This window comes from Dermacentor albipictus, chromosome 3 (genome assembly GCF_038994185.2).
Source record: "Dermacentor albipictus isolate Rhodes 1998 colony chromosome 3, USDA_Dalb.pri_finalv2, whole genome shotgun sequence".
Classification (NCBI taxonomy): domain Eukaryota; kingdom Metazoa; phylum Arthropoda; class Arachnida; order Ixodida; family Ixodidae; genus Dermacentor; species Dermacentor albipictus.
This window is the reverse complement of record NC_091823.1, coordinates 111,484,934-111,498,462: the sequence shown is the minus strand read 5'-3', so window position 1 is coordinate 111,498,462 and position 13,529 is coordinate 111,484,934. Positions and strand designations below refer to the sequence as shown.

Genomic DNA, 13,529 nt, shown 5'->3' with positions numbered 1-13,529 from the left:
CTTCTGTAACATAGCTACAAAAGTTGGGAAACAGCATAATTATTATTGCTAGTCCTGACATGCTCTGCTTTTCATTTTCCAAGTTGTTCGCGACAAGGTAGCGCACCAAACAATATTTCCCTCGCTTCTCGCATTGCTGCCAGAACCAATAGAAACAAAGCAATGTAATGAATCCAACACGTGTGAAGTCTATGGGCGCTTAAAAAAGCAGGCGTAGGCATGCAAGTCGTTTGAGTTAAACAAAATCTAAAGTAGAACGCCACTAATTCACTCACGAAACTTTTATTCACGAGAGTGGCGCTCGTTGCGTTTGACGTCAGGACAGACTCGTTGATCAGGGCATACGGGTAGACGGCGCCGAACTAGAACAAATGAAGATAACCAGAATACCACATATGAAAATATTGATAAATTATACGTCTATGTACGAATCCAGCGACACCCATGGTAGGTCGGTCATAAGGGGAACCTTCACCTAAGTGTAATGGTTTCCAAAGCTCAGAATTGTTAAACTGGCATGAAAGAGAAAAAAAAAGAACTATAGTTTGATCAAAACTCTAAGCACGGATGGAATTAAGTGATACTACTCTGATCGCAGGCCTAATGAGCCCGCAAATGACGTAAAAGCGAAAGGTACTCCGTCGGTGAAATTATCCAACGGTAACGGAAAACTTGGGCACTCTGAACTATGTGAGTGAGTGAGTGAGTGAATAAACTTTCATTTGGTCCAGCAAAGCGCGATAAAACGCGCACCCGGCTAATCCCACGACGGGACTGACAGATCTAGTCTGCCGGCCCGATCGCGGGCGCGCTGGACGGCCAGGATTTGATCCTCAAAGACGGAACTTCGCAGGAGCGCGTCCCACTCTTCCTTGGTGAACTTCGGGCCCAGCGACCCGCACTCCCAGAGCATATGAGGCAACGTAGCTACCTCACCACAGGCCACGCAAGAACAATTCGGATAAATCTCGGGATATATGCTATTAAGGGACGCCGGATTTGAGTACGAGTTCGTTTGCAGAAGTCTTAGTGTGACCGCCTGCGGCCTGCTTAACTTGGAGTAAGGCGGGGGGAAAACCTTTCTCTCCATTCCTCACGTGTAAACGCTAGCGGATTTGCGCGTACGACATTGTACCGTGGCACATAGTTAAGAGTAATTTAGTGACTCCTCTCACACACAACGAAATCACTAAATTACTCTGAACTATGTGCCACGGTACAATGTCGCACGCGCAAATCCGCTAGCGTTTACACGTGAGGAATGTAGGCAACTACCAGCGCTGGCACCTCGGATGCGAAAGCGTCAAATGGCTCACTGAGCGAAAAAGGCGGCGTCCGGCATCTGTAGCAGCGAAACGGCATCTAAATTCCCATTGGCTGCGACGCCAGGTGACGATCGAGCCCTGACGGAGCCGAGCGGGCGAAAGGGAACATCTGCTGCCGCAGTAGCGCGCCAGGTGCTGCGCGAGGGGAGAGGGAATCGCCGCGATGCCAAACCACCCTCGCTCTCGCAGGCCTGTGTTATCCGCGCGTTCTTTGTCCGCGTAAGCTCTCGTCAGCGTTGAAATTGCGCCTCGGTAGGGCTAAATCAAAGACGCCATTGCAAGCGTCTCAACGATCTAGCCTGCCCGCGAAGGTTCATAACTCGAAGGACCGCTCAGCGGCGTTCAATTGGACATTAATGTTTTTGCATTCGCAACTCATAAGAAGTGATTACGTGTCCTCAGATTTTTTTCGTCCAACGCATCGTTTGCAATTGTAATGCGACTGTCAACCTTACCAACGGGAGCATTGACCGAGGCCACAAAGTTTCAGAGTGTTGCGGCTTTGGGTGGAGTTAGGGCAAGGAATCCACCAAGCCCATCGACTGCTACGTCAGGTAGTAAGAATGAAGGAAAACGGATTTATTGATTTAGTTACACGGCTTCAGTTACGGAAGCCCACTCCATGCAGGAGCAAGTTAAAGGTCCGAGTTCATATCAGGGCCCATGGTCCCACTGCTCGAAAAGTCTCCGTATTAATACCGCCGTCTTCCCTAAGCGAGTCGACTAGGGAATTTAAGGACTGTCCAGCAGCAAATCACATTCGTCGAATCCGTCGCGACATCACTCCCATGATCGCGTCACTCCGCAGTAACCCCGCGTCCGAAGCCCGATGGTATGGAATAAGCGGCAGGATAGCAACCTGCGAATCCCAGGTCGCCTTCGTTGTCCGGTAGCATTGGGATGCCCCCCCCCCCTTTCAGCCTTAGTTCAGGCTGTCAGGTAATGGTGGGGTTGGTGGCCTTTTGTGGACCCGTCTAGAGTCGGTGCCCACGCTGTGTTGATCTCTGAATAGGCGCTGAGAGATGGGGGGTGATTTGGCTCATGGCAAACGTCTAATTAACTGCGTGGGCATTCATGGAATTCGTGGAATTCATGTTTCAGTACCGGTGAAAAAAGCACTGTATTTGGCTGCATCTACCGATCACCCAGCTCTAGTATAAACACGTTTTGCTGCGCTCTAGATGAAATTTTGCACACTGTTTCGAATGAAAACAAGAACATGGTTATCATGGGAGACATAAACATCAATCTTCTGGATGAGAACTGCGCTTACAGCAGAGAATACATTAGCATCTGTCATGGATACGGTATCGAGTCATTGTTACAACTACCCACTAGGTGCGTCTCTAACTCGACTACTCTCATCGATCATGCACTAACAAACCTGCTTTATCCCCCTAAGGCTTTTATCGTACGAAGCAACATAACCGACCACTTTCCGATTGTGCTCTGTTTTCCACGTCTTAATCACGCCATGGAAACTCTGTTCACTAAACCCAGGTTTGACAAAGAACATTTCATAGAGCTAGTTAACAGTTCAGATTGGTCGCACGCAACATCATTAAATGACGCTGAAGCCTCTTATACTGAGTTATCTGGCACAATTAAAACTTGTATATCCTCAGCAACAACAATAGTTAAGTGCCGTAAACATTTTGCCTCCCCATCAAACCCTTGGCTTACACCAGGATTGTTGAAGAGCATGCGCAGGAAAGAAAATCTGTATCGTAAATGCAAAAATAGACCATTTAACCAATCTCTTAAGTTTCGGTACAAGAAGTTTTGCACTTTACTGACATATCTACTTAAACAAGCAAAGAAAACTTACTATGAAAATGTAATAAATGAAACCGGGAACGATTCCCGGAAACAATGGCAGATACTTTATGCGTTTCTGAATAAGAATACTACTAGGAATAGAATAACGAAAATTCAAGAAAAAGACTGCACACTTACAAACCCTGTAGATATTGCATGCGCATTCAGCCACTTTTTTGGTACTGTGCCTGATATCCCTGGGGGTAATGACACTCACATGCCACGCTTGACACAACAATCATTTTATCTCTTCCCAACTACACCCAGTGAAGTTCGAGCAACAATTATGAATCTTAAAAATTGCAGTCCTGGTTTAGATTCCATATGCTCGTATCATATCAAAGAAATTGTTGACAGCATATGTGAAGCTTGCAGTCACGTTGTCAATTCAATCTTTAAAACTGCCGTTTTTCCTAGTGACTTGAAAAGGTCAAAAATAATTCCTGTGGACAAAAAAGGAGACGTCACCTTACTAGCAAACTACAGGCCCATATCCATCTTGCCGTGTTTCAGTAAAGTAATAGAAAAGCTATTAGTACAGCGCCTATCTAATTACTTAGACAAGTTCCAATTATTAACACCAAGACAGTTTGGTTTTCGTGCTGGATATTCTACTAACCTAGCTTTGATCACCCTCGCTGACAAGATCAAAGCGGAAATTGATGGGGGCAGATTCGTAGGATCTGTATTTATCGACTACTCGAAAGCATTCGATTCCATTAATCACAACATTCTCTTTACTAAACTCAGGGCATATATGTCCATCGTTGGAACTACTGCGAAGCTATTTATACGACAGATAGCAACAGGTTTGCATTTCAGGAGTGCTGTCTGACACAAAAATAATTAACACTGGCGTTCCACAGGTGTCCATACTCGGTCCCCTCTTATTTCTAATCTTCATTAATGATTTCCCAAACTGCCTAACTTCTACAGAATGTCTTTTGTACGCGGACGACACCACTATTTACGCCTCACATAACGACATCTTTACGCTAACTGAGCTTTTAAATGATGAACTAAATAATGTCAGTAGTTGGTGCAAAAAAAATAAATTGCTAATTAACCCTCAGAAAACAAAGTTTGTGGTTTTTAGTTCACACAGTAAACCTCGACATAACCTTCTACCACTGTACATAGCTTCTCACCCAATATTTCCATCTAATGAGTGCTCATTTTTAGGTGTTCAATTAGACTCCTTTCTAAAGTTTAATTTGCATGTCAACTTCATAAAAAAGAAAGCTGCCTATGGAATCAGGGTGCTTTTAAAGGCCAGACAGTACTTTCAAAAACACACTCTCCTGACATTGTATTATGCCTTCATTTATAGCCATTTAAATTACTGTATCAGTTCTTGGGGCCTTACATATCGCTGTCATATAGCTCCCTTGCAGCACATCCAAAATAACGCTGTCCGTATCATCGCTTCAGCTCCTTATAACGCTCCTGTTACCCCCATCTTCACTGAGTTACGTATCCTGACAATAAACAAAATTATCTGGTACAACCACAGCATCGTTATTTACCGCTTTCTTCAAAACCCACAATTACATTGTGTCATTGGCAGGAATAGTCTTGCTAATCCTAACACGACCAGGTTCTCTTTACAAAATAACCTTTTACTTCCAAAATCGCGCAGCAACTATGACAAACTAACTGTTGGTTTTGCTAGTGTGAAAATGTGGAATAGTTTACCTACTCACGTGAAATCCCCACCTACATTATCGTCATACCAACGTTCACTGAGAGTTTATATTAATACCCTGTAAACTGCATCTATTCTTTGAAGTATGTTTATGTTGCTTACTGATGTAATTTCTTTTATGTTGTGATGTGTTACCATAGGTTATATTACTTTAACACTGTAGAAATTGTGTAATCCATTCTTTGTTTATAACCGCAACTAACGCCTTTTTATTTATATATTATTACGTAACTAAGAACAAGAGGTCCCGCTGCAGTTTATAACTGCGGGACCTCTTTCTGTATAACTTCTACTGCATATATGTACCACTAATGAATGAAGCAATAAAACTTGAAACTGCCGCTGGCTTCACCTTGTTCACCCCTCGTTAATCGAGTACAGAGTCTTGAAAGGCCCTGGGTTATGTCATTTCCTCTGCCTTACAAAAAAAGAAAAAGAAATGTTGAGAAAAAAAATTCGTGGAGGTGCCGGGGATCGAACCCGGGGCCTTTCACATGCAAAGCGAACGCTCTACCACTGAGCTACACCCCCGCACGGATGTCGCCTCTCCGTACGCACATGTGGCCCGGATACAGGTACGGTGGAGTACTTGCAAGGTATTCTCGGCTCGCATTTGCGTCGGCAGTACCACGCCCAGAGTTGCACGTTGTTTCATGTACTAAAGCACACAAGTAACTGGAACGCCAATGCATTTATCAGCTAAGTTCGGGGAAAAAAAAAGAATACCAGGTCACCTTCGTTGTTCAGTAGCATTGTATGGGGCCCCCCTTTCATCCTTACTTCAGGCTGTCAGGTAATGGTGGGTTGGTGGATTTTCGTGGTGTTGAGACATAACAAGAGGAAAAAATACCTGACCGAAGCATGGTGCTGTTGTAGGCTTTCGCTGCTACTGTGCAACTTCAGGCAGTGTGGAAATGACGGATGGTAAATGGATTTGCCAGCGCTTCATCAATCCCAGTTTCCAAAAATCCCCTAGTTTCTTGCACAAACATTATCGACGCTAATATGCCATCGCAAATTATATTTGCGACGACTGCCCTCATCTAGCTTCTTACTTCTATACCGTACGAGTACATTCAAAGTTTTAGAAACCAAAACAATTGCCTTCAATATCAGAAATAGCTTCCGTAAAAAAATGTTGCGGGACAAAAAAGTCACAGTTTCGCCCGAAAGGCGAAGCATCGATTGCGATAGCAAATTGGTAGACAGTTATAGGAAGTAGAGTAGTTTTATCGGCCGTATAAAGTTGGAAACATTCGCTCACTAACTGAATTGGTAAGCATGGTGCCAGCGAGCACAGGCAAGCGTGAGCGCATCACACTCGATGAGCGCGTACACTCGTTGTCAATACGCTGGTGGGAGCACGCGCGGCAGCAGCAGCAAGCGAAGTGACCTTCGCGCTGTCCATCGCTTCAAGGCAAACAGCGGCGAGAAAACAGTACGCACGAAGGTATCAGCCGTCTGCTGACCACTTTCAAGACAGGTCGCGCGCGACCACGTACCGCCGCGCCAAGTACGCAGTTGCTGGCGGAGTAGAAGCCTCCTGAACTAAAACCCCTTAAACTTCGTAAAGTAGTGCCACGCTTTCAAGAATGCCGCCTCCTCCTCGCGCGCTCTGACTGAGGCCGCCGCCGTGTCGCTATTGGCGTAATAACATCACGTGGGCCCTCGCGCCTTGACTCAGCGCCATTTTTGCTCGAGAAGCGTGTGTACGGAGTGGCGAGGAGCGCATGTTGGCGCCGTCGCTACGCTCGAGCAGTGTGGGTGGCGCCACGGTCGAGGAGGGAACGTGAAAGAGAGGATGAACGAGGAGGAGTGAAGGCGGAGGAGGAGAGTGTCACTACTTTACGAAGTTTAAGGGGCTTTATCCTGAACTGCCTCCCCCCTTTCCTCCATATCACGGGCGAGATTGAGCCGCCATCGTCAATCCCTTGCGCCCGGTCGCGAAATGCACAGTTGCTGCTGGAGCCCAAGACAAATCCCCCCCCTTTCCCTCTCTCCCGTCCCTACACGGCCTTTCGCGCGACAGAAGTAGGCGCGTTTGCTCTCCGCCTTCGTCCCTCACGCGCTCCAGAGTGAGCCGCGATCGTCTGCTCCGGTCGCGCGATTTCACTCGTACATGCAGCATACATGCGGCGCATACAGCATACGGTGTCATCGCCCTTGGATCTTATACGTAACATCACGGCGGACGGCAAAAATGCGCCTGGAGTGTCCATATAAATGCTATCGTAATAAATAGCAAAGCAACTGAACAACAATGTATACGCGCAATCATATTAGCCGCAATGTCCCTGCTCCACGAAGCCGACCCAAATCATTAAGAAATCCACATTAGAACGCCTCATTACCACTTCGATTTCAACGACTGCAGCTTCAGATTTCCTCTAGTAATGTTTGTGAGAAACTCTCCTTGTATGCTAGTATTCCGTAATCTAACAGGTCTTCTGTTGCGCAGGACGCCTTCATGACGCAGACAAGTGGGAAAGAAAACGATGATAATTATATATAGATAACGATGGTAAGTACAAACAATATAAAATGTAGGGCCTGCAATGCCATCGTGGTGGCCAGGGAACTACGCTGTACAGGTATGTGGCAGCTGGTACCTGAATTCGATGGAGTAGATGCTGATGTCCGTTTGCCGACCTGTTGTCAGTCTCTGGAAGCCTCAGCTGACCATGCAGGGCCAGTAGCCGAAGTCATGCCCCTGAGCTCGCACTTTGGCACCGAATGTGGGGCCAGCTGATGCTTCTCAGAAATAGACATGTTTTTGTCGCGATTTCGCTCGTTAGGCTTTTACAGCCAAAAAGCGGAGTTCCACAACTCGTTTCCGTGCGACGATAAAGCCCTGTGTTCGGTGGCGTGATCGATATGTTTATCAAAGAGCAGCTAGAGTCGCCGAATTTTGACGCTCAAGCGTAGTTGTCCCGTCTGCGAAATCGGCGAGATTATGTTTGTTGCAGCGAGGGAAGCAACTCCTGGAGTTGGAGAAGTGTATCCCCGCGTTCGCGCCCTTTCCGTTTGTGCTTTGAAGCCGCTGTGCGTGCTCTCCATGTTCGCGGCGTCCATACACTTGCACGTCATTCGCGTTCACAAAGTGAAACGTCACTGTTAACTTTTCACTTTCAAACATGAATAACAACAATTGTAAAATAAAACGGACCTTGCGTATACTCAATTGAAAAAGACCACTTATTTTTTATGTTGTTGTTTAACTTAGCCAGTAATTGATAATTTATGTTTCTTACGCCACGTTTTACTGGCTCTACTTCGGGGGTCAGCTAGGACCTGATAGGGCTGGGGCTGTTAAAACCACCGGCATGATGCGGCAACACATCCTGTGTTGGAATAGAGCTTCGCTGTCTTTGATGTATCAGTTGCCCAGACTGGCATACAACTGCTAATATCTTTTTGTTCCCCTGTTGGCGATACATATATCTGCTAGTGTACACAATGGGCAGTGTGCCTGCAACAGAGTGAGACAAAGGCCACGTGGCCTGAGCAGCACTTGCCTCCAGGTCACGTTCGTGGTACAAGGCACACGAAGCGGTCCAGCAGGCGACCACGGAGAAGGTGTTCCACACGATGAACCCTTTCAGGGTGCAGGTCAGACACTGTACCGCGGGGCAGGAAAGGGGGAAAAAGAAAGAAAGAAAGAAAAAAGAGATTATGTCTGCGAGGCAAGACAAAGCGGACTGACTGGCATTGCGACAAGTGGCGACCCAGCGCAATGGGCCCGGAATAAAAGATCACAGGAAGACTGGAAGAGGTATGACGGAACAATTTATCACGCGCACAGCTCCTGACACATCGTCTCATTCATCTCCGCGAAGAGGGACGACTTGGTTACGAGCGCATGACATCGTTGAGCACGGTTTCTACGTGCGTTTTTGTTTTTCCGTTGCCAAAGCTTACGACTCTACGATTCTTTCTTTTTTAAGTGGGCACGAAGTCGCGTTCCCGCTGGCCCGTTTCTATATGCACCGCGATGTCCTCCAGCTGCGGTCATTTGCGTTGAAAAAAGAAAGTTGTGGCCCAGCTCTCCTCTCTCGAACGCCTGCTGATTATCGAGTTTTCGCGATGTTGCATTTTTTGCGCGTTTCTATGTGCTGCTCTTTCGTGGGATTGAATTATGAACGGAAGCCGAGTTTAAATCTGTCAGAAACACGCATTCGCTCTCGTGTTACTTATCGCGCTGTCATCGCGGGCCGCGCTCCGGCGAAGCGTGAAACCGTGCTGCGACATGTCAGACGAAAAGATTTTGGAGGAGATGCCGGCCGAAAAATTAACGAGCTGCGATGTTAGGCAGTCGCTAGAGCGTGACACCTTGTTAGGTGGAGTTTCATTTGTTTATTGTACCTGCGTGTGTACTTGTGTGTGTGTGGTAATTGCCCCCACACAGTGCGGCGAGCAGCGGATAGACCGGACAGACCGCGACGAAGGCCGGAAGCTAATGCAAGACACGCTTTTCTGAAACGACGCTCTTGTAGGCCATGTGATTACCGACTGACGAACGTGTTCGTTAACAGCCACCTTCCGAACAAACGCCTGTCACAAACAAGGCAACTTCCCTTTCTATTCATTTGTGAAGGAGGTTCTAGCAAAAAAAAAAAAAAGAAAGTACATAAGCAGTATACGCTTGTTTCTTCGCTGCACAAACTGCGATTTCATTTCGACGCACAATAAATAGCAGAGTGAGGGGACATTGCAGTCCGTTAACTAGCTGTGGGTAGCTATAACATTTTTAATTACTGGCCTTATTATACAGTTGCAGTGAAAGTGTTGCATGGGGGAGGGTACAGGACGAATAAATTTTCTCTATCTGAAAAGTATCCTTCGTAGCTAAAACATTCGTCTACAAAACGCCGCAATGTCCGAAAGCGGCAATGTCCGAAATTCCTGGGCACCAAACATGTTGATCTGCTTTTCGGAACGCCGGATGGGTCTTAACAGGGTATCTTTGGGTTTCGATTGTTGCCTTTTATGCACAACGTAAATCATTTTCGAGCTGAATTGTACAGTAACAGCAATGTTGTCGCGCGGCAGCGACGATAGCACTCGTTGACCAACAGGCGAACGACGACAACCTTGAGGGAGAAAATCGTTCAAAGGGAACTTGCGCTCCCAACGTTCTAGGTTAGAACTCCGAGCCATTGTGGCGATGGTTTAAAAATCAGTAAATAGTTAGTGGCGTCGTCGCGTATCTTCATTAAATCGCTAGTTTTGACTACCGTTCTGCAGAGACTAATAAACAGCCGCTACACGACAATGACGTTGTGCAGTGCGGGACCGCTGGATACATTTTATGATCGAGATATGACAAAATGACGAAGTGATAACGGCACGAGAGCCGGAATTCAGGCAGGTACAGACCATAACAATTAAAATGCACGATGTCATGATAGTTAAATACTTGCTCCGATAGGAAAGCCTTCGCGTGCGTCCCTGCTCCGCTGCGAGAACACAACAAGATAGCCTCAGATTTAAAATAGTGAAAGTGTGAAAGAAGATACAGGCAAGACGGTAGCATCCCATCGGTTCACTTTTGATCTACGCAGATTTAGATATCGTTCTCAACAGATATAATTTATACTCGCTGGCACTCTCTCGCAAGGACATGCCACCCGCACAAATTATCATAATCTCCGTGCGATCCAATATGGCGCATCATACTTACGTATGAAACAGCCGCTAGCAGTAGCAAGTCGCTGAGGCCGTTCAAGGCACATTCCAGGCTGAAGAGCAAGTCGAAAATCCAGCCGTAGCCTGCAGCGGCAGAAAGAAAATTCGCCCCTTCTACATGGTGAAGCAAATTCACAGTAGTTTAGACGCTACTCTTAGGCGCACTCTTACGAGCTCCTGCATTTGAGGGGGTTTGAAAAAAAAAATCCCCGTGACATTACCAAATTCTATCAAAATCGGAGGCGAGTATTACCACCGCCTCACACTAAACTGAACAGAGCTGAGTCCGTTACTTGGAGGCGACTACAAACAGAAACTTATACGAGTCCCGTGCAACTAAAAACTTTCTACCCCGATATATACGAGAGCGATATGTGCAAGCTGTGCAAGTCTGTTAGAGCCACCCTTCAACACATGTTGTGGGCATGTGAAATATACCAAAATAAAATGGCAGTCTCCCCAGAAAATCTATGGGCGCGGTGGTCGGCCATGTTGCTCAGCTCAGAACTCCAAGACCACCTTTGGGCCGTCCAGCGATTCAAGGAAGCCGCAAGGGAGCAGCAGCTCCCAGTGGCCATCTAGGCGGCCCCAGGCCCGGGCCTCCCAATCACCGGATTCCAAATAAAGTTATCACATCACATTGGTAGATGCGCAATTTTAGTTTCAGACGAACAAGTATAACAGAAACTAAACTTATGCGGATTCTAGCGTAATTGCTGTGTAAGTAAATGCGCACACACGCACAGCGACAGGTACGGACACAGACATCGACGTTCGGTCACTTTTCTGGGCACAGCTGGATTCTGGGGCATCTTTCAGCAGCAGTTGCCCTTCACTAATTGGTCGCTTCCTCACTCACTGCAAGCCCGTCTTCTTCATGACCACCAGTTTTATACAGCTTACAGTCATGCCCCGACCTATCGTCAGCATTTTCGTCGACTTAATAAGGCGACAAATTGTTAGCTTGCTGCCCTGTCGACGTTTTTAGGTTCCCCGTTTGTCACCTTTGACCACAGCGACGGGCTAGTGAGACTTCTCGAGAGCTACCAGCATCTAATACGTTTAGCACCGAGACGCTGCTCTAGCTTTATTTATAGTGAACACAATTGTCGCCTGGCCATATATATAGGCCGGCTGAATGATTCATCTGAATAATACACGGTCTTCTTTGGCAAGTTCCCCTGTTTCTTTTCAGTTGGAAAGACAACACCGCCGGCTTCCGAATGATGTCCTGCCCTCTTAATTGGACCAATGAAAATACTCGTGTTGTCAACTAAAGGACTTCTGAAGTTAACGCCGTGAGTCGTCAGCAAGCCGTGACATCACGCCCGCTTTCGACTGGAAGTGGTGGCCGAAGAAGAGAGGAGGCAGATTCATTGGTTTAATGGCATGCACTACAACGAGCCGCAGCAGCTTATAAGCCTAAGTGGCTACGGCCACTTAATGGAAGATAATGGAAGAGAAAATAGTATAGACGAATTCGAAATCCCGAACGTAACCCCGGAAGAAGTAAAGAAAGCCTTGGGAGATATGCAAAGGGGGAAGGCAGCTGGGGAGGATCAGGTAACAGCAGATTTGTTGAAGGATGGTGGTCAGATTGTTCTAGAGAAACTGGCCACCCTGTATACGCAATGCCTCATGACCTCGAGCGTACCGGAATCTTGGAAGAACGCTAACATAATCCTAATCCATAAGAAAGGGGACGCCAAAGACTTGAAAAATTATAGACCGATCAGCTTACTGTCCGTTGCCTACAAACTATTTACTAAGGTAATCGCAAATAGAATCAGGAGCACCTTAGACTTCTGTCAAGCAAAGGACCAGGCAGGATTCCGTAAAGGCTACTCAACAATAGATAATATTCACACTATCAATCAGGTGATAGAGAAATGTGCCGAATATAACCGACCCTTATATATAGCTTTCATTGATTACGAGAAAGCGTTCGATTCTGTCGAAACCTCAGCAGTCATGGAGGCATTACGGAATCAGGGTGTAGACGAGCCGTATGTAAAAATACTGAAAGATATCTATAGCGTCTCCACAGCCACCGTAGTCCTCCATTAAGCAAGCAACAAAATCCCAATAAAGAAAGGCGTCAGGCAGGGAGATACGATATCTCCAATGCTATTCACAGCGTGCTTACAGGCGGTATTCACAAACCTGGATTGGGAAGACTTAGGGATAAAAGTTAATGGAGAATACCTTAGTAACTTGCGATTCGCTGATGATATTGCCTTGCTTAGTAACTCAGGGGACCAATTGCAATGCATGCTCACTGACCTGGAGAGGCAAAGCAGAAGAGTGGGTCTAAAAATTAATCTGCAGAAAACTAAAGTAATGCTTAACAGTCTCGGTAGAGAACAGCAATTTGCAATAGGCAGCGAGGCACTGGAAGTCGTAAGGGAATACATCTACTTAGGGCAGGTAGTGACGGCGGATCCGGATCATGAGAAGGAAATAATCAGAAGAATAAGAATGGGCTGGGGAGCATTTGGTAGGCATTCTCAGATCATGAACAGCAGGTTGCCATTATCCCTCAAGAGAAAAGTATATAATAGCTGTGTCTTACCAGTACTCACCTACGGGGCAGAAACCTGGAGGCTTACGAAAAGGGTTCTACTCAAATTGAGGACGACGCAACGAGCTATGGAGAGAAGAATGATAGGTGTAACGTTAAGGGATAAGAAAAGAGCAGATTAGGTCAGGGAACAAACGCGAGTTAATGACATCTTAGTTGAAATCAAGAAAAAGAAATGGGCATGGGCAGGACATGTAATGAGGAGGGAAGATAACCGATGGTCATTAAGGGTTACGGACTGGATCCCAAGGGAAGGGAAGCGTAGCAGGGGGCGGCAGAAAGTTAGATGGGCGGATGAGATTAAGAAGTTTGCAGGCACGGCATGGCCACAATTAGTACATGACCGGGGTTGTTGGAGAAGTATGGGAGAGGCCTTTGCCCTGCGGTGGGCGTAACCGGGCTTATGATGATGATG

The 13,529-nt window shown here is 46.6% G+C and overlaps 1 protein-coding gene and 1 non-coding gene across 2 annotated transcripts in view; both read right to left on the bottom strand.

Moving 5' to 3' along the window:
• LOC135908472 (uncharacterized) overlaps positions 1-13,529 on the bottom strand; it is a 125,872-nt gene that overhangs the window by 25,213 nt on the left and 87,130 nt on the right. The window contains exons 9-12 of the mRNA XM_065440249.2: positions 10,529-10,617; positions 10,269-10,304; positions 8,364-8,465; positions 276-362 (exon numbers count right to left, since the gene is read on the bottom strand). Coding sequence (XP_065296321.1) covers positions 276-362; positions 8,364-8,465; positions 10,269-10,304; positions 10,529-10,617 — 314 coding nt within the window. The remainder of the gene's footprint in view (positions 1-275; positions 363-8,363; positions 8,466-10,268; positions 10,305-10,528; positions 10,618-13,529) is intronic.
• Positions 5,308-5,379, bottom strand: TRNAA-UGC (transfer RNA alanine (anticodon UGC)). Its single transcript has one exon. It is a non-coding gene; the product is annotated as a tRNA-Ala (tRNA).